Here is a 21946-nt window from a genome sequence, read left to right on the forward strand (position 1 = left end):
TTCACAGTAAACAAGAGAGTTTGACCACACCCATCCAAATTTCCCTGTTACATGTGACCTATGCTTCAGAAATGACCCAGGAACAGTAATGTATTTTATTAGCTAAAACATTGGCAATATCAAATAGCTTTACAAAACTGAACATTTAGCAACTTTACATGTAGAGTTAATGCCCATACAAATAATGATGTAATTCACAATGAAATAGTGTTAATGAATAAACAGCTGTGCTAAATCACTCAATACATCTGTCCCAATTTCAGGTCTTTTTTGGGTTTCTCAAGTGTGAAACTAACACTGAGAATAATTGAAAATAAACATTGTCATACCTGTTAACCTTTGAAAGAGTTCATATGGGTGATTTTAACACTGTCTTGTGTAGGGGGTTTTTATGTAATTTACACAATAATTCAATTATTTAGTATTTTTCTACAGAAAATATAGGAATTTTAATAAAAAAAAATCCTACAAATCTTTCATTTCAATGTGGGAGATTCTAAATTTGTCACTGATTTTGTGGGAGTCTCCCCCCTAATGTGGGAGGTTTAACAGGTATGATTTTTTCCCAAATAATTAGTTTTAAAATAAAGGTACATGAGAGCTTGTGTAACCTGTGGTAATAAAAAAAAGTAAACCATAATACATTTGTCAATAGAATGCCTTATAAAAACACACCTGATGCTGCCCAATTCCCAGTAATTAAAAAAAATCTGTTTCAAATGTAACAAATGATAACTGCTCCATCACCATGAAGCTACATATTAAAGGACTAAGTATATTTACGGGAGTTTTTGACTTTCCGTTACATGATAATTTGCCCATTTGTTGCCAAATTTGATAAGGCACAGGACCATTACCACATAAAGTTTTTTTTTAATTAAAAATTTTCTTGTAATGACAAGTCAAATGTTGTTTTAAAAAAAATAGCTGAACTGGATAGATAACTGATCATTTTTTATTCAAAATTGCAATTCCTGTTCAAAGATAAACCCACAAATATTTGTGAACTAATATTAGTCTTTCAATACTGGAAGATTTTAAAGGTTTACATTTGTACTGGTTCTTGTCTGGTCTTGCAATATCTCAAGTAAATAATCTTACTTTGTCTAGTGGTAATGACAAAATTGTGCAGTATGGACTAATTTTAAATAAACCCTATTTAACTTGAGGTCTATCACCTAAAATCAACAAGTAAAAATATGCTTGGACTTGTCTATTTTCACATAAATTAGGAGGCCAATATTACATGTACATGTACCACAACCTTTGAAATAATCTCAATAAGTAGAAGCCAGACTATTTGGACCAAATGACTAGACAGACAAAGTTATTCCAATATACAACCCACTTGGGCAGTAAAGGTGTAATACAACTTGTTTTAGTAGATCTTCAAAAAAAACCAAAAAAAAAAAAACTTATAAAGTTACATAAAGTGCTTATTAATGCTGAGATATTTGGTATACATGTACTTTTCAGTAACTTCATAGAAAACAAAATATAAGAATAATATAGACTTTCTGTAATTAACATTACTATGTGTATACTTCATAACTTCATGTGAATCCCTGAATTAAAATGGTGATGAAAATGTTTGAGTATTTTACACAATATTCATTGTACATGTATTATATAAAAACTAATGCCTTTACAGCCTATGAAATACACAAAACTAATGATTTTGTACAAAGCTATGAAATAATTGCACTATTTTTGGACAATATCAAATACGCAGAAAAGCATCAGAAATTTGTTTTTTTTTTTAATTTTAAATGTTAATGAATGGTCTTTATTTGAAGACAGATTATAAGTTGTTTGTTTCTATTGGAAAGTCTTCAAACTCCTGGAAAAGTATCTAGTTGACAAACTAAGCACTTTGTAGTTTTAACCAGATACAATTGTAACTTCAAAACTAGAGATTTATACCTAAAACACATTTTGCACATGTTCAGATTGCACTGAATAAAAAAAAAACCTAAAGATACAAGATTACAAAAACACATGTGAATGTAGAAAGAAATTCTTAACATTATGTGACACTGACAATTGGAATAAATATTGCAAAATTTCTTCAGTAAAAAACTCAACCAAGGAGTCAAAAAGACAATTAAAGACCTTGCAATATGTTCAGACTCATATGAACAAATTACTGTCAAGATATAAAAATAAGAACACACAGAAATAAATGTGAATAGATTATCTTAACACTTTGTGACACTGACTGCTTTCTTCATGTACACAGGAAAAATTGCAACAAATGTTTTCCTATGTTTCAAAACAAATGGACACATATTTTTAGGACCACTATGGACATTTACATTTATATATATTTTTGCACATTAAATCTCATCAACTGTATATTTTGCCCCAATCCAAGAAAATATATGCCTTTAATGAATGAAATCATGTAGCAAAGATTTGTTTTCCTATTATTTTTTTAATAAAAGATAAACATATATTTATATCTAAATGAAAGCACATGTATTTAATGGTGGTCCTAAACATGTGTAAAAACATATGTTGCAATTTTTCCTGTGTAAAAAAAAACAAACCAAGAAGTCACAAAGAAAAAACATAATTAACAATCATAACACTAAAAATAAAGCTACATAGTTACCATAATCAATGTTGTTTATATAAATAACAAAATGCTGATCACAAAACCATTTGATATGTGACTCTCTCACATCTGGAGACACATGTACACATATTAGGCACTTCCTTGAGCTGTAAATAAGCTATCCAGGACTAAGTTTACTGGTGAGGTAAACGTATATGTACATGTAGAGTGTGTTGTATTTCTTTAAGAAATATTACTACAATTTAAAATCCCATGCTCTCATGTAAATAGAAAATATCTTCCAAGAAAACAGCATCTCTAGGGAATATGGGATATCTAATAATTGTGGTCAATCAATGACCCTTTGAACATCCTATAGGTCTGATGGATATCAACAATTCTAAGGTAGTTCATCTCACAATATTGATCATGATCAGTTTCTTTCAAACACCTGCTAAAAGTTTCTAGCACTTTTATTAATTAAATCAACAGAAACCTGGTCTAAGCTTGACAAAGATTTGCTTCAGCATTGCAGATGGGTGGTAGTTTTATCATTCATTCCATCAAGCACATTGCATCAAAAGATGTGATGTATAAAAATTACGTATGGCACTTCAAAACTAAGCATCTGTGATGTCAAATATTCCATCATTGTAGCCTGGTCAATACTTGGAGCTATCTACTTCAACTTGTGTATGAGCATGTACCTTACTAATTGAGTCACTATAGGGATAATCATCTTTGAAGTTATTCAGCCATTATGTTAAGCTTGACGTCGTACTAGAAGCACTACTTAAATTACCAGTGCTAGATGAGTTGGAGAGAGGTAACGTTACTGGTAGTCTCAGAGTACTTAGTGGATCTGATACATAACCTGTAAGTATAAAAGTTAAAATAGTTACTGTGGATTTGCTATAGTTCATGGGGTATTAATTTTCATAATTTTCATGTGTAGGCCAAACCATGAAATTCAGTTCCCAACAAAAATGAGATTTTCATTGATGTGTATACTAAAAACCCCAAAACCACAAATTCAAGAATCCACTACCTTGTTATTCTTCCCTATTCCACGAAAACTGGTACATGTATTCACGAATACAAGTACTTTCAGAGTATCCTATATAAAGAAAACATTGCACTGTGCAATAACATCATACTTATGAATATTGCTGGTGACACTTAAAACAGGGACTTTCACATGCCTTCAAACTGTGGTTTAATTTTTATGTACTCATTAAATTTCTCCTCATGTCATATTTTGCTGATATTGTTTAGATCTATACTCGACGTCATATATAGCACATTTTCGAATTGAAGCTCTACTTTTTAAACCGTCGGGACTTACCACAAGACTTGTCTCTCTTTTATTTAATCTGAAGATAGTTCGCATATATGCATGACGTGTTAGTACCAACGAGTCGCTTATTGGCATAAATCATGTGTAACTAAGCGTTACGGGAAAATTCCATACTAATACCCGCCATGTTGGTTTCTACGGGACGATTTGTTTACAAATGAAGTTTGTAAGTTCCCGTCGAACTCCGGTGACAATCGTCTGCATGATCAACTTCTCGGTATTGTACTTTGTTCGCATAAAATAAATCTGAGATATCCGAACTAATGCCGAAATGCATTCTGGGTTCTTCAATTTTTGGCCAAACCATTTAAACGTAAACAACATCTCCTAGCAACCCGATCACTGTAAACATGGCCGACTTTTGAGAATGTAAATATTGGGACCGAGAATTAAAATCTCACCGGAGTTTAACAATTCAATGTTAAGGGAGAAGCCGTTTGGCTAAACAAATGAGCAAGTCATTTAAGACAATTTAAACAATGGTAGGTGTCAATAAAGTCGTAGAAAATATTTTTATTCAAATTTTAACAGTATCTTATTTATGTGATGCCGAGTATAGAAAATGTAGAGTGCTCTAACAGTGTTAATATTAGCAGATACTGTCTACAGATCGTATCTGGCTTATCAGAGTTTGGGGTTAACAATGTTAACATTAAATACAGCACTGCTCTCAAAAAGCAAGATTATGAAAACCTTTGTTAACAGATCATTTGCGGAACAATCATTGCCTCTGGATATAGTAGGTAATGGAATGACCAATGAACAATTAGTTTACTGATAAGCTTAAATTCGTCAGATTGTACTTAGGAATATTCTGTTTACCTACCATTTTTATCAATAGTTGGGAACTGTAGTCTTCTTCTAATTTCCTCCACTGATACACAGCTGTAAATAAAGTAAGAATAATGAATCTGTGAACGATAGCCATGTTTAAAAGGTAAAAAAAAAAACTAAATACAAATTAAATATGAATAAGATGTAAAAACAAATTGATAAATGTGAGCCAAAATTTTCGGCTTTACAGCCTTCATTAAGGGCAAAAGGTATTGACGATAAAACTGTCAATTCCTTCCAAAGAGACAAGGTGCCCTCCAAAATTGATGTAAAAAAAGGTAATTCAGTATCTTTTTACTGCATTTTATTATCAGAATAAAAGTTTTATGAACACTGCAAAATATTATTTCCAATTTAATTGTTTTATAGAGAATTTTTCTTACCATCTTGTTCATCAGAATATCTGCTTAGTCAATTAAAATGCTCCTTAAAATTCAAATACATAATCTAATATTTATATCACATAATTTTTTATCAAACATAGTTTTTGTAAACTGAAACGTGTGTAAACAAATAGTTTTTGTAAAGCACATGACAACCATTCTAATTTTAAATTGGAAACATTCAATAACTCAAAAATAGCAACAAAAAAAAACCCTACAAGGAGTTCTTAAAGTACTGTATCAATGGTGCATGGGAAGTGGAATACCATAATTTATCTACTAAACCAGGTTGTATTATAAAAACCATTATAAGCATTGTGTGGGGTTTAATGAGGGATGATTTTACAAGATCAAGAAACAAAGCAGAAATTGTCAAAATTGAAAGTAAATATGCAGTACAAAAAATACGAATTTTAACAGTAAAATCTGGATTTGAAATAGCAGAATTCCGCTTAAAAGCAGAAAAATATCCTCCCTGTATAATAACCTGCTGTTTCTATTGGCTTCTAGCTCCCATTTGTTTCTCAGAGCAGACACTGTCCCCACAACAGGAGGTGTAATCCTCCCCTCGTCCTCTGATTCGTCATCTTTGATTTGAGGTAATGGAGAGGTAAAGTGAGCCACTAAACTTGCTGTAGAGGAGGTATTATTGATAGTCCCAGCAGCTTGAGATTCTCGACACTCTTCAATGAAAGGTAAAATCTCACGAAATTCTGGACGATCCTATAATTAGAATAGATATTACATTATCAACTTTGATACAATTAAGGACTTGTCACTGAACTTGCTAAATGTGAACAGATTAAGCAGAACTATATCATCCTGTTTTTCTTCAGGTTCTTTTTATTAAAACCACAAAAAATGAAATCAATGAAAGTGAATGAAGCCACAGTTATTTGGATATGAAAATTGTATACATACACAAATGTCTATAGACTTCATTTAAGTTAATACCTCTGGATTAGCATGCCAACCTCTCTGTAGAAATGCCACAATAGGTTTAGGAAAGGTAAGAGCTATTGGAGGTCTAGAGTTGTGATACGCCATTTCTGCAGCTGCAGCAGCTGTAATACAGAATGTTCAAACAGTTAAAAACATATTATGATACAGTCTACTATACAGGCAATTTTTTTTCATATTACACCTCATTTCACATTAATATTGTGTTAATTTTTTATGTTAAATTCATGCTACTTTACTCTATTAATTTTAATTGTCTGTGACAAGAGGAAATAAAGGAAAGTTGATTCATCAATCACAAAACTTTTGTAGGGTTTGGTAATGCTATCCTGAGACCATACCATCAACTGTTTACCCGACTCAATGTGAGATTTACAATTCTACGATATAAAATCTGAATCTGAGTACATTTAGTACTAACCTGGCTTTAAATGAGCAAATGGGAGTTCTCCAGCGAGTAATTCCCAGAGACAGAGTGAGTAACTGAAAACATCAGCTTTAATGCTATATTTATTGCATTGAGTAAAGATTTCTGGGGCCATCCATCTTAAATTCTGAAACAAATGAAATGTATAAATAGTTTCTATCTTCTCTTCTTGGTTTCTTTTTTTATCTGCAGACAAACTTAAAGGAATCCTTAGATTTATAAGATTTGTACAATCTAAGGATCTGCTTTACAGTTACATACACTGCAAAATGTTTTTCTTTCAAAAATCTGTCTTGTATTAAAAAGAACTTTTTCTTCTGTCTTAAACCTAGTGAAAATTTTGGGTTGTTTCAGAACAGCTTTTATTTAAAAAAAAGAAAAAAATTATATGGTATATTGGTTGCAAACTTACCCCAGGTTGTTTGGTCATGTTATCTTCAGTTGACCTCAGAAATCTGGATTCTGAAATAAGACAATAAAAAATATTCCAAGAGTTACAAATCAAAGTTCAAGCAAATAAGTATCAGCAACTGCAAGTTATAAGATTATAGTCTGTGCCACTTTTCCTACAAAACCTTCAGAGAAAGTACTATAAAAAGTACTCTAAAAAAAAAACTACAAAAACTGTGAGCACACAATCACTCAACGATACCCGCACATCTCAAATGGTCATAATACATGTATAAACAAAGTCATCAAACAATAAGTTGAGTTTCTTGCTTGAGCCTGAAATTGCATCCCATGATATGGCATACCAGTACAGTCCTTGAACCGATCCGCACAATGATTTGACGAATTGATGACCGTTGACTGATTGATTGCTGACGGATCGATGACCGATTACCGGTGACCGATCTGATCACAGTTGTGTTACATAAAATGACGTAAGATCTGTTTTAAATTTAAGAAATGTAAAATAAAAGTATAAATTAATGTTTATATCTATTACATTATGTAAATATGTGTAAAATTAATAAAGCAAACAACAAAAACAGTAAAATACATTGACCGCTATGTGGTCACGTGATGCGATCACCAGTTAAATGGATCGGTTTGACAAATCGATGACTGACCAGAAACTAATCGGTGATCGATGACCGACCCCAATTTTTGTTGCACGGATCGGTTCAGGTACTGTATAAAGCATTAGCATTAAGTGCCTACCTCCAAAATCAGCAACTAAGGCATGCCCATCATCATCCAATAGTATATTGTGACTGTTTAAATCTCGGTGGATAATTGGTTGTGGAAGGTTGTGAAGGTACATCATACCCTTAGCAACATCACTGGCTATGGTCAGCTTGGATTGTAGGTCTATTAATCTAAAATACATGTACATATATAAATATCAGTAATCTAACATGTTACTACAGATGTAAAGCAATCACAATTTGACTGTTTCTTAGTTCAAGCAAGCATTTCAATAACTGTGTAACTAAAAGCAGAGGCTTTTGATCTACTAGATTTTACTACAGAAATTGGTTCATTTCCATATTATTTGATCAAGCAGAACAAAAATAAAATTATCTATAGAGCACTGTCCAACACCTACAAAGTTTCTCTCAATTTGTTATCATTTTCAAGACATTTACATGTATATAAAGCTAAAAAACTAAAAGATAATTATTCTTTACTTTTCAATGGCAATACCTCTTAATATTATACATTTATGATTTTCATTTGTTTACTTTCATAGATATAATTGCCGGTCTATATAACGTCATATGGACCAGTGGGAAATTATATGGACTGCCTTACTTTCAAATTAAGAACTGGATGTCATAATTTAAGAAGATGTGTACAGTCTAGAGTAAACTATTTATAAAAAGTACTTTAGCAAATAAATAAGGTCACATTGCAATATATGGACTGGTCGGTTGCCCCAAAAAGGTTCAATGGACCACAGCTAAGCTTCAGTCCATATAATTTTTGGGGTGACCAACTGATCTATATATTGCCATATTATCCTCAGCATCATGAATTATTTGCTAAATAAGAATCTGCAATACAACTTTGAGCTTTGGAGACATGATCACATTATCAAATACCTCAAAAACTAATATATTATATTAATCATTCTACTTCAATATGTAATGCACCCGTAGATAAAGCTGATATACCTTTTGTGTTCATGTAGTATACTGAATACTGATCCACCACTCACATACTGGGTAACTATTGCAAATTGCTGATAATGATAAAATGAGAATTAATGATAAATAAGGGGTAACAATGGCAAGTTACTGATAACAACAAAGCAAGAATGAATGAGAGATAACAAAAGTCTGAAATCCAATTCAATTATCATTAGAAAATGAAATAAAGGAACTGAATTGATAGAGGATACAATTTTGGAATTAACATTCTAAAATAATCTTATCGCTTTTTGTTTGTTTGTTGGGGTTTAACATCCGAGCAGCAATATTTCAGCTATATTCCGACGATGAACATGAAATTAATGATAAAATGAACATGAAATGATGATGAAATGAAAAAGGGATGGGACACAAGGACAAAGGGGTCGACAAATTTTGATTGCCACTAGAAATAGGGAGAGGTGGGTAGGGTCGCCTCCTGTGTGGCGGAGCCCTATGGTTCCTACTCCGGGAGAAAACCACAGTAGGGTTCTTTAACGTGCGAGGAACGTGGCATTTTTCCCAACACGGTGCACCACTATGGATTGCGGTCAGGTTTTCCGTATTATAGCCTGACAACCCCAGCATGTAATATGCCAGGGGTACCCCATTCCACCACTTGGGGCACACATCCAAGTTGCTCTGTGGGCAGAGCGCCTAGCCCCCGGCTAGGGTTCTGAGCACTATTTAGTCGCCTTTTACGACAAGCTTAGCGCTGCTGCAGGCCTATTCTTTTGACACCCGGACCTGCACGAGTCTAATCTTATCGCAAATTATTTTTACAACATATGCTCAATTAAAATGACAAGCTGTAAAATGTTTTTATTTGTTCATGTTAGAAGATCTAGGTCACAATGTCTGAAGTCTTTATTCCAGTTTTTTATGTTAAATGGAAAATACAATCACACTTATTTCTAATATATACTGACCACTACACTAAATTTGTGACTAGTTGGATCTGAAATTATAGCTCGAATGAAAAATTTGTTTTTTTTTCTTCAAAATATAATTGGACATATATAACTTTCATTTTAAATGCTTCTCTAAATGATCTACTTACACTAGGGTCATCCAGCGTGGCTCCTACAAAGTTGATCACATAAGAGCTGTTCAACTTGGATAAAATGGCTACTTCTCTACAGAACATATCTACATCTGACTTGGCACCAAAGGAATTCCCCCTGTATCTATAAATAGAAAGTAACAATAAGGCATTGTAAGTATTATATACGAACCAACTGAAAATAGCCATACGTTCTGCAGATATAATTTGAATTGTTCACCAGTAATAACATTCTGGAAATTATGCCGCTACATGGCACACACACAATGATACATTGTATAATTAAAGCAAAAATTACTTTGAAATTACTTCCTCAAACTACACTAAATCATGTGTCAAGTTACTGGAAATAAGTTGAAAGTACATATTAATGGTTTATATAAATTTTCAAACGTGAGTTGAATCTTTGTTTTCAAACCTTTCAAATTTCAATATAACTAAGCAATTTAACTACATTGATAAAAGTTACAAACAACTAGATAACTGAAATGAAAAAGTCAACATAAGATAAAACCATCATTTTGCTATGTCAATTGCTATACGAAAAAATCTTAGTACAACACTGTTACCAATGTTATAAATAGTAGATACTTAACCAGATTAATAAGAATACCTTTTGATGGCAACAGTTTTTCCACCACATAAACCTTTGTACACTTTTCCAAATGACCCACTACCAATGGGTTCCTGGAAGGTAAGGTCTGTCAGTTGTAACTGAAACTGACGTGGTAATGTAGCCCGTAACTGTAATACATCTATCTTTTCTAAAATAATACAAGGTAGAAAATACAGGTATTTCTTCTACAAAGTTCCTCATTATTCTTGTTTTGTTTAATGCATTTTTTCTCTCTGTTTGGCCAATAAGTAGACAACATTCCTTCTTCTGTTTTAAACAATATGGTGGTAACATAGATATTGTTAATTTAAGAAATAAATCAAGGAAACTCATTAAATAAATCATTGTTTTACCACGGGAGGGCCATTTACATCGCACTGTTTTACCAAGAGCAATAGCGAGGGGTTAAATAACGACATAAATGGCCAGCCTGTCGTAAAACAATGATATAATGAAGTTTAATTCAATTCTAATAGGACTAGTTTATTTCATATTTTTAAAAGACCCAGTCTGTATGTTGTACAAAATGTTGGTCATGTGTTTATCACTTTTTTACTGTGGCTGTAGTCTGAAAAGCTTTTTAAAAAACACATCAAATTAAAACAGTATTTTCTCCACACCTCTGTTTCACATGAAGCCATAATGAGATTTTAATTTACATGCTGTAATAAATAGAAATTGACATCAGGATTGAAAGTATTTCTTATTACTTTTAAGAACATCTTAAATCAAACATTATCTGATTTAATGTTGTGCCTTTATGTATAAATGATAATTGGAAGCACTCAGAAGAGTTTTCGTAAGAAACACCTTCATCAATTTCCCAATATACACATAAATAATCACTCACCTCTTGTCATACTTTTGAGTTTACCAAGGGGTGAAGGCACAGAGACATAGGACCCCTCTTGTCCTGGCTGGGAGTAGTCCCCACAGGCTGACTCTTCCTGGGGTAACTTATGGTGCTTCAGTAAAGTTACAATGGCATCATGCCCTAAGTAAGTGATAAAAGAAAACAAGTCATGGAAAATCTTCTGTTGTTACTATCAATATATCCTGAATTTTAGGTTTTGTATATTCTGTATGTAAAGTATGACAATAGGATGACTGAAGATATTAAAATCATTTCACACATGGAATAACATATTACATTTGAAATGATAATATAGTACGATATGACTATATGATAGTCAATTAGGTTGCAATGATGATTGTAGAACTTTTGGGGTATAACCATTATATTTGGGCTATGTCTCATTATATCCATACCTTGCTCATAAGCCCACATAAGGGCAGTTTGATCCTCAACTTTCTCCCCATCCTCCTTTTGTTCTATGACTTGTGCTGTGAGATTCATATCAGCCCTCCACTCCAAAAGAAACTGTACCACCCTGATGTGTCCATGGTAACAGGCACTGTGTAATGCTGAAACGAACAACAAATAAATACCTATAACTTTGCTCAATGACCTGAATTTCAAAAGAGGACTAATCCTAAGTGAGGATATTTGCTTTGTTGTCAGGAAAACTGGTATCATTTATTTTACTCTACCATTCTTTTCTGTTTACAAACATGTTTATAATTGTTTTACCAACTTAATATTACTGAAATCAACTGCAGATTTATTTTCCCATCTTTTTTTTCTATTTTTTTCAACCATTGCTTTGCCATTTTAAGAACACATACTTTTCATGCCTTTCCCTTAATCCACCCTGGTGATGTAGAAATGTCACTTACCAGTATGTCCATCTTTACCCTGGTAATTAATGTCAACACTAGGTTGCTCAAGAAGGAACTTGATCAGTTCTAGACTTCTCCCATTAGTACATGCACTATGTAGGGGAGTCTCCCCAAAAAGGTTCTCCATCACTAAGCTATCAGGTCCAGTGAGAGATATCAGCTGTTTAACTACTTCTACCTTGGCATTATAACAGGCTCTGGAATTAAAATATCAGGTCAGAAATTATAAGAAAACAAAGAAAAACCTAGATTGCAAGAGATCTGGTGATAGGTGTTCAAAATAACTAGAAATGAATAAAGAATAATGTATTGCAGAAACTCTTTGCTATTTTCCCAAGGATTTTGAAACAGGAAACAAGCTTGTCAAATTTAAAATAAATTGTCTCTAAATTTCTTCTCATTCTAAAATTTCTGAAGTGCCAAAAAACTAAAAGGATAAAGCTTGTTAAACAGTATTAAGAAATATATTTTTAGAGCACTGAAGTCACAAAATGGGCAAAAAACATAACAGTGACAGCATACATATGCCATATTTTTAAGAGATGTCTGCTATTCATTTAAAGTGTTCACCATGGGCATTGAGGTTATTTCAAATAGACCAAAAAAATATAAAAGTCATTCCTTATAATTTAAATTAAGTACCAAAATCCAACATGTACATCATTAAAAAAGTTTGATGACATCACAGTCATTACAAAATTTGGTCTATGTGAAGATAAACAAAATTTTTGATCCAATCAAAAAACGTGTTACTTGTGAAATTAAATTATTATTTGATAATAAATAAATAAAATTCTAAGGTATAATTGTTCAAGTTTTGTTCACCTAAAAAAAGCAAAAATCATATAATTAACAGTAAGTATTGGTTCACTCTCAAACTGCCTGGTTATTTCCACTTTATCCATGTACTTACAAATGAAGAGGTGTATCACCATAGATGTTTTCACCATGTGCATCAGCATTATGTTCCAGAAGATAGTGAAGAACCATCAGATGGCCAGATTTACAACAGAAATGGATTGGTCTGTGGTTTTCTTCATCTGTTACATTAACTGTTGACAAAATTATTATTTTGAACATATTCTAATTTGAATGAATATTGGTGTGTTTATTTTGTATAAATGCACGAATAAACATTCAACATCAAAATACTATATTAGTTTTTGTTATTACGATCACGTAACTGATGAAGGTTCAACCAGAAAAGTATGTTTTCATGCTAAGAATATATACAATATATACTAGATGTGAGCTGAGTCTTCCCTACATTTATATCATATATTTAGATTAAAATATGCCTTTTTTGTATAAGGATTGTAAGTGTTTGTTTAAACCCTATATTGTTTACCCTATATCACACCTCTAGACCTATATCACACCCCTAGACCTTTATCTCATACCCTATACCACACCCAACAGAGAACACACTCAAAGTTTATGTAAAATATTTGATACAATGAACATGACATGTTAAAATCTGTATCACATGTAGTATAAACCCTCAACATATATCATCCTGTGGGCTAATGGCCCTTGGGTTGATACTGAGTGCAATACAGATTTTGACATGTAACATTCAGTATATATCATAAATTTTCTACTACATATACTTGAAGCATAAAGAATATCATAAGATTGCTCAATGATGTGTTATTTGGATTGGAAAAAAAAACAATATCATATTAAGTTTATCATATGTTTAAATACTCAGACATGTACATGTAAAATGTTAATCATGTAACCTCAATCTTTTGGGATGCCTTATTAACTATTGATATACTGTCACTGATACATGATACTGAGCTTATGTCAATCACATATGTAGAAAAACGTATATTTTTTCACCATATGATATAGCTCTATAACATCAAAGCACAGATTATCACTTTTGAAAGCATCATAAAAATTTAAAAGTAACAAACAGCTTCTTACTGATTAATTCTAATTAGATATTATATTAACTGCTTTTCTATGTTATTCATATTCAAATTTGATGATATGATGAAGTGTTAGTGGCATCATATATACATGGAGTCAGATACATGAATGACTAAAAATCATTCTCTCAGTAATGACCGGACTTATTTGGAAGTGATGGCTTCAACTTTTAAAGCAGGCATAGATAGGGTGTTCTAGAAAGTTTGGAATAATCCCATAGATCAAGGCATCAAAATGCAACATTAACAAATTCCTGATTTGAGTCTAAATAGCTATATCTTCACAGGTGTGTCTAAAATCATGTAAACTGGTAAATTGTGACAAATGCTGTAATAAAATGAATGTTGGTGGGCTTTATGTTTCCCTAGTAACAAGATTAAGTTATTTCACAGACAATATTGTTGGACAGGGAAAATATTTGTTAAGATGAAATAATTCTATTCAAAAATGTGAGGTGACTGTAAGATGTTTTCATATACCTGTGGCTAATGTATAACTTCAGCTATCCAACTGAGTCATTTTAACAGGAAAATATGCATTGGTCCAGTGACATTCTAAAGAGTCTAAATGTTGCAACAATCGACAAGTAAAAATAAAGATTGGCAAGGTGTTTTGAATAATATACAAATTTTTCACAGGTGAGCTGCTCACCATCAGTAGTGTTACTTTACTACCCTTTACTGTTGCAGATGGTGAGGAACAACATTTTCACCTCTAGATTTCCACTACAGAAATACCTATTACCTAACACAAATGACTCAATTGAATGGCTGGAGTGATACAATAGTCACAGGTAGACAAAACATCCACAGTAATCTCACATTAATTTTACCGTGTAGCTTTACCTTACATAATTGTTACATACCATCTGCCTTTTGTTTGGATGTTCCATTAACCAATAATTTAGTGATATTTAGATGACCTTTAGAGCATGCTAAGTGTAATGGTCTGTCACCAACACCTCCAGATATGTTTACATCAGCACCTTGTGAAATTAATAAATCTACAACCTGAAAAAAGACACAGAAATTGTCAAGAGTTGAATGATGAAATACAACATCATGAGCAAGAGAGAGAAATTATAGCCTATAATGAATTCATGAAGAGGCAAATTTTTTGATAATGCAATACTTGAAAATCATTCACACATATCATATTCTACTTTAGAGAGGCTTCGACATAGTTATTACAGAATAATGGCAGTTTTGAAGTTTTGAAGATGAAACAGAAAAAATAAGAGTGAGTCGTCGAGATTGAGATTCAATGGTTTGTCGAGACTCAAAACTGGTGTTATTTTGTTTATTGGTAACACCACAGTTAATTTGAAGTAATGTTGTTATTTGGATATTGAAGTAATTTTTTAGTATCAGGGCAGTAACCCGAGATAGAAAAAATGTCTGGAAGTAACTATGACAGAAAAACGATAGAGTTACCAATAGAAGTTGAAGTATCCCACAATTGAAATATCATTTAATTTAGAAAATATTTGTTGATTTGATAGACCTACAAAGGGAAACAATATACCAGGGTAGGAAACTGACTCAAATTCCAGCCAGTCCTGAATACAATTTTTCAATAGTAAGTATATTTACTTACTATATGGCTATATAAATTTTTGCTAAAATTAGCCAGCCCCGCCAAAAAATAGCCAGACTTTGACTGGCGGGCAGGCTACTATTTCTAACTCTGAATATACAACTCAAAGTGGTAAGCTGTATAAATACAACATACCTTATCATGACCAAAGTTACAGGCTAGGTGTAATGGAGAAAACTTTACAGCATCCCCTTGGTTTATTTCTGCTCCATTCTCAAGTAATAAACTGGTAATCTACAAAAAATAATATGCAGCATAAAAGCATACACACTGTACTCGAGTAATATGACAGAGGCAATGGCTTTATATGTATAGAGTAGAACTGTTTTTTAAAGAGACAAATATCCCCCTGTGACTGCTAATGAGCTAAGTTAAACCAAATGACATCAAGTGCTGCCATATGCCAGGAACTGACAAGCCAATTAAACTGTTGAATAGTTTATTCCAATAGCACAGAATGATGTAATATGCGAATGCATATGCCTATGGTGAAAAGCTACAAAGAGAAATGAAGCTTCCTTATAACATAGGTTTAAGCACATAAAAATCAACAACAATGCGTCAAATAACCAAAAATGCATGTACAATAAACCTAATCTACCAAATATCAGTTATGAATACTAACTGTAAACATAATCAATCATACATCTCAAATACCTAAATTACCCACAAAATTACAAAGCATTCATCATACATAAAGAAAGACACATATTCCTACCTATAAACAGCAATTAACACTTTTGATGACTCCCATGTACACACATGGCGCGCACCCATGTATGTAACTTGTAACTATAAAAATCGATTAACATACACACCTACAGTCATTTCACAGGTAAATGGGTGAACAGAAATAATTACATTTAACAGAAAGAAACGGGCAGAAAAGTTATCGTTTATACAAATACGATAACTAGAACACATTTAACCAGTAATAATACAAAAATTAACTGACATCGTGGTATCAGAAGGATTAATAAGCCGAAAATGAGGGGCTCTGACAGAGCGCCGTAGTAAACTAACGGTAACCTCCGGAATGACAACCGGACCGATTTCCGGAAAATATGGAACATCAATAACCAAAAATACAGGGGTCGTGACTACCCCAGTTTAGGATGTGTCATGCTTAAGTATATACATTTGTACCAGTATTCACATCTTTTATAAAACTTGTTGAAACACTAACTAATCCACCACAATATGCAAATTTTTATACAGTAATCTAACAATGGATAAATTTTCACGAAAATCCAGTGAAAAAAGTACTTATCCACAGTAGATTTTGTTATCAAGGGTCTGATTGTAATTTATCATCCATTGGCAGATATTTCATGCATTTCAGGAAAAGAAAGCTTTTTCAATCAAACAGACCCGTCCTTGTACTACGCCAACATTCTGTGCAAGATTTTTACTGTGCTAGCTCAAAGAAACAACAGCCTTCAGAAAGGCATGTCATCCAAGCTGAACTTTTTTGGGTAAGTTTTACAAAATATATTGAATACATATACAGTAAAACTTTGGTAACTCGAACTCAAAGGGACCATCCAAATGTGTTAGAAAATTTCCTTCATTTTTGTTGTTGCCGATCTAAGTTACTATATCGTTAGAAATTGCTTATTTCCTACAAAGTTGTTTAGTTCTGGGAATTTTTATTTGTTTTCAGAAGATTATGTTTATATGTAGACTGTGTCTGAGAAATCCTGGGTGTTTGAGCCATTCTAGTTGAGGGTGACTGAAGTACATCTGTATTTAAAGATAAATTGTATTCTTCAGTCTTATCTGCATAATAAAACCGTTAAAGTACCAGTTGAAAATCATTTTATTGTATATTATCATGATTAAAGACTTTTTTCTGCAAATATCCACAACAAAAGTAACTTTGATTTTTTATTGGAATATACAGAACTAAAATATTAAGACAAAAAAATGATCAAATTTTTAACTGAAATACATGTAGGTAAAGAAAACTATAACCTATGCCATTACCTCAGAGTGCCCACACATTGCTGCAATATGCAGAGGAGTAATACCACTATTTCCTGCCAAGTTGATACCAACATTGTCATGTTCTAATAGATATTGTACACATTCAATATCGCCCTGAAAAATGATTGGTATGAAGAGAGAAAATATTTACAAGTAATGATTTTCATTTAGCAGTTTCCTTTTATGGATACCAAAGAGATGTGTTAATCAGCCAGTAAATGTTTTTAATATTGAAAGTTTTTGCATTCATATCTTCAGCTTCAAAGTACACAAATTTGAACCATATTTTATGTTTAATATACATGAAGTAGCAGTAAGGAAATATGAAATTTAATCACAAACCTTGTATGTAGCCAGATGTAAAGCTGAGAACTGGTTCTTTGTAAGGCAACATGACTGAACACCATTCCCTATCAACAGATCTACTAATGACCTGCTTGCTGAAATTAAAGCCAGTACTGGTAATTTTAAGAAAACATAACTGTACATGTACAACTGACTTCCAGTAAAAACTAAAGAATAAGTTAATGAAATGAAAAAGTACTTACATTCTGATACATATAAGGTTCTTACAAATGGTATGTGCCTGCATTTGTTGTTTGCATTTTGTCTCTTGTTTTTAATTTAGATTACAACTTACTGCTATAAGCTGGCACTGAGAAAGAAAATTTTTCTTAAGACTGCTGAGTTTTCAAATGTACACAGTTTTTAAATTCCTTGTGTTTGGTACATGTACATACACAAAGATAGAATTCAGACCTTAACCTTGAGAGTAAATATTCATGTAAAAACTTCTTTCCTCTACTATGACTACCAGTAGTTATGAAGATAAAAGGCAGGGTTAAATATGTATTGAACAGCCTGATGGACAGATTTCTACATTGCCAAAATTAGCTTTTTAGTGACAGGCCCTATTATATTGGCAAAATAAAACCATTACACTGTCTTTGGGTACCCTTTTATTATTTAACTGAACCCTACCAATTATTATTTTCTATGATAGAAATAATTTTGTCACCTCTTAAAGTCTGATATTTATCAGTATAAGAAAATTATTTTTTTTTAGATTAAAACACATCAGTCTTCAAACTATGACAGTCATACACTTACTGCCTGATAAACTAGCTATATGTAACAATGTAAAGTTCCCATCAGTTTTCTCTGTAACATTCTCCTCTGTTAAAATTTCTCTCACTTTGTTTACATCACACTTTCTGCAAGTGAAATAGATAGAAATGCTAGGATAAAACAGTATATGTCTTAATCCTATTTTAAACACCTGTCTTAACTCGGAATATTGTAAGATGTATGTAATTATTATTACATGTATGTGTAAACACGTGTATTTTGGAAAGGAAATAGATATGATTTGAGAGAAAGCCATACATCATCAGAAAAATGAAATTAAAAAACAAAATGTACATGTGTAAATGTGCTTCTAAATTTTTTGTGATCAAAGACAGTCTTAATTGCTGATATAAGATGATATGTCTCCCTTGAAGTTAAATATTGGTTGAATGCACAGCACATCATTGAAGATCTGATGGTAAAAGAGTGTTTAAAAGATCCAATATGACTGAATGAATACTCATTTCCTGAAATGCTTTAGGCATCTGTCAACTGAGGTATATATTAAGTTAAGTATCAGTACTTATAAAAATTTGACAAGAGGTGATTCATGCATGTCAAAAAACCCACCAAATTCAGTTTTATTTCTTGTTCAAAAAGAGTTAATGATTACATAACAAGTCTTAGTTTTTTATTTTGTTGTTGCAATTTTGATTTAAAAATTATGTAGATTGTACATGTATGACATTAGCAAGAGTTATCATTCTGGGTTTTGTTTGATTTGGTTCATTTTAGTGGGAGATACATGTAAATATATGATTTTCTAAAAAGTGCAGATCTGAATGCAGAAATGATTATTGTTATACAAATGTATATCATATGTTGACTGAAAAAGCATCATTTGTTTGGTGTTTTTCTCCACCATGAATCACTTTACCATTGGCAGTGTCTGATTTTTATGTAGACTGGTACTTAACTACATTCTATCAATTTATGTTTGGAACAAATGTACACAGATTACTTACGCACAGAATTGTTGAAGATCTGACCAGTCAGAATCTCTTGGTCTTAAATCTTCTATCACTCTTGATCGAAAAATTGAATAGCTTTCACTTATTTTCTTTTTCAATTCATCTGAAAGTAAATACAGGGAGAAAACTTTTCATGGAAAATATAACTCTCCTAGATATGAAAGTGATTACTATTCACTTCTGATAATTTAGTAACTAATTAAAATAAAATCTACATGTACGAATGTGTATCACTCCTCATAAGTGAACTTCTGGGTATTGACACAGAAGATTTAATTTTTATGCTGTTTAAAGCTCTATACAATACAGACAAGGCTGCTACTGTTCCAATATATCAAATGTAAAATGTTTTACTTTTTTTGTCTACAATCATGATAATAACATGATCACTTCTATCAGTCAAACTATATATCCCATGCCTTCTAAAGCAGTTATATGGTAATTACACACTGTACTGCTAAGTAATGATTTTTTTCTGATCGTTTTCGTACTATTCCCTACTTGCGGAGCTCAGGATGCAGTCAGATTTTATCCTGTTTTTGCAGAGTTACCTCCCGTAAGAGCAGGTATAATTTCAAAGTCTCTCTAATCGATGTTCGGATTCAGGTGCAGAAAAAAGAGGTAACTCGAATGAAAATGGAATTCTCAGCAGACAAACACAATGGTGTTTCTAAAATTTACAGGGTGTTTCATTTTGTTGGTAGGTTACATAAGGATGATTTTCATTTGTATCGGGTAAAGAAAATTTATGGCAGGGTCAGTAGAACGAGAAATTCCCTTTTGACTTTAGAGATTTTCTAAAGTATCATCGATATCGGATGGAAAACCTTACTTGTTCCGAATAGACACCTGCTCCAAAGGGAGATAAATGTTGACAAAATGTTGGTCCGCAAGTCGGGAATACCAGGTATGTTAATGTGATTCTGCTTAAAAGAAATATACACTGTAAGAAGTAACCATGACCATGCCAAGAATAAGTATGTTACCTGCACAAGAAACAGTGGGTCTGGATTTATAGTTTCCCATCCCTGTTCATCATATATCTTCTGCATTATGATCATCACTTCATCTGTTACTACATCTCTATGCCAACTTAACTACGTAATATTAATATACAACAAATATCTACTCACTAATTAATTTTAATTCAATATCAAATTGGTGAAAGTAGTATTATACAAAATGCAAGTATATCATTTACAACTTAACATGTTACTATACACAGAACTCAAGTAACTTTTAATCAATATCAGTGTTTGAACCTGGTGGAAAAAAATTGGGTGTTGAATACCTATGCATGTGGGTACTACTAAACAAAGGGTGGTAAAGAGCACAAAAGCCTGGTAAAGACTGGTACCGAAATATTTATTTTATTGAATAAAAGTTTCTTCGTATCTAAATAGTGATATTCTTTTATTTTTAGCTAAAATGTTTTTGGTGCATTTCTGTAGACATTTATTCACATACGGTCACAACATTTTCGTTTCTCCAACATGGCGGCCGTAAAGTCTGGAGGTACACAATTCGTGACAATTTCAGAGTGTAATATTGTTTTTATGCAAGTTGTAGTTTAATCATGTTATTTTGTCATTTTCATGTTTTTAAAACTTTTTCAGTCTTTAATATTGTATTTTATCACTCATTTATAACTCCCAGATGTCACGACAGATTCGTTGTAGATTGGAAATTGTCTATGTCAGACTGGGGCTAGTTAGAGAATTAGCCCACTCTGAATGTAATTGAAAAGTGTACATGCTGCAAAACATAAAAACAAATCAGGAATTTTTTTAAATAGTTTATAGACTAAAGAGAATGACTGTAGAACATCAACCCTAGGCCTAGGTCAATAGACGGACGAGAAGGCGTTCTCTCTACCAACATATACATGTACCGAACTGGATACGATTGCTGGTGTGAAATTATCATAAAAGAAAAAAATGAACGGTCAATGTTGAGTTTGTAGCACGCTTCGTACTTTAAATGTTTCTTTCTAATCTGATAACATTTGAAGTTTCTTACATTTGCTCAATCCAGTGTTAGGAAAGTTTCCGAGTAGTTCCGATTGAATTTCTAGCTTACCAAGTCGTCTCAAGACTTTTTCGATCCAATATATCCAATCGCTCAATGGGAAAAAAGAACATGCAAAAAATCCAAATTTACTATATTTCAATTAGTTTGATAAATTATTATAGTTTGAACAGTTTTCAATTATCATATATGAAAGATTTTAGATAAAAACATTCAGTCAATTTCAA

At 32.3% G+C, this 21946-nt stretch overlaps 1 protein-coding gene across 2 annotated transcripts; it reads right to left on the reverse strand.

The window, feature by feature from the left end:
* Positions 1 to 81: 81 nt before the first annotated feature.
* On the reverse strand, positions 82 to 21802 carry LOC148611876 (serine/threonine-protein kinase TNNI3K-like). Of its 2 annotated transcripts, none has more exons than XM_088592842.1 (22): positions 21711 to 21802; positions 20678 to 20788; positions 19686 to 19794; positions 18703 to 18806; positions 17935 to 18032; positions 17593 to 17706; positions 15742 to 15840; positions 14876 to 15020; positions 12986 to 13124; positions 12070 to 12269; positions 11602 to 11757; positions 11183 to 11326; positions 10330 to 10480; positions 9714 to 9840; positions 8639 to 8706; positions 7683 to 7840; positions 6931 to 6980; positions 6513 to 6645; positions 6086 to 6195; positions 5619 to 5854; positions 4741 to 4799; positions 82 to 3431 (listed from the first exon to the last, which is right to left on the reverse strand). In XM_088592842.1, exons 2-22 carry the CDS (start codon positions 20715 to 20717, stop codon positions 3316 to 3318), a joined length of 2556 nt encoding a protein of 851 aa, XP_088448968.1. In that variant the 5' UTR covers positions 20718 to 20788; positions 21711 to 21802; the 3' UTR covers positions 82 to 3315. The 2 variants fall into 2 exon arrangements, with proteins under 2 accessions (XP_088448968.1, XP_088448969.1); XM_088592843.1 differs by lacking the exon at positions 21711 to 21802 and adding an exon at positions 21667 to 21703.
* Between the last annotated feature and the right edge of the window lie 144 nt (positions 21803 to 21946).

Source organism: Perna viridis, chromosome 7 (assembly GCF_037379345.1).
Source record: "Perna viridis isolate PV_CMFRI_1.1 ecotype Kerala chromosome 7, ASM3737934v1, whole genome shotgun sequence".
NCBI lineage: Eukaryota > Metazoa > Mollusca > Bivalvia > Mytilida > Mytilidae > Perna > Perna viridis.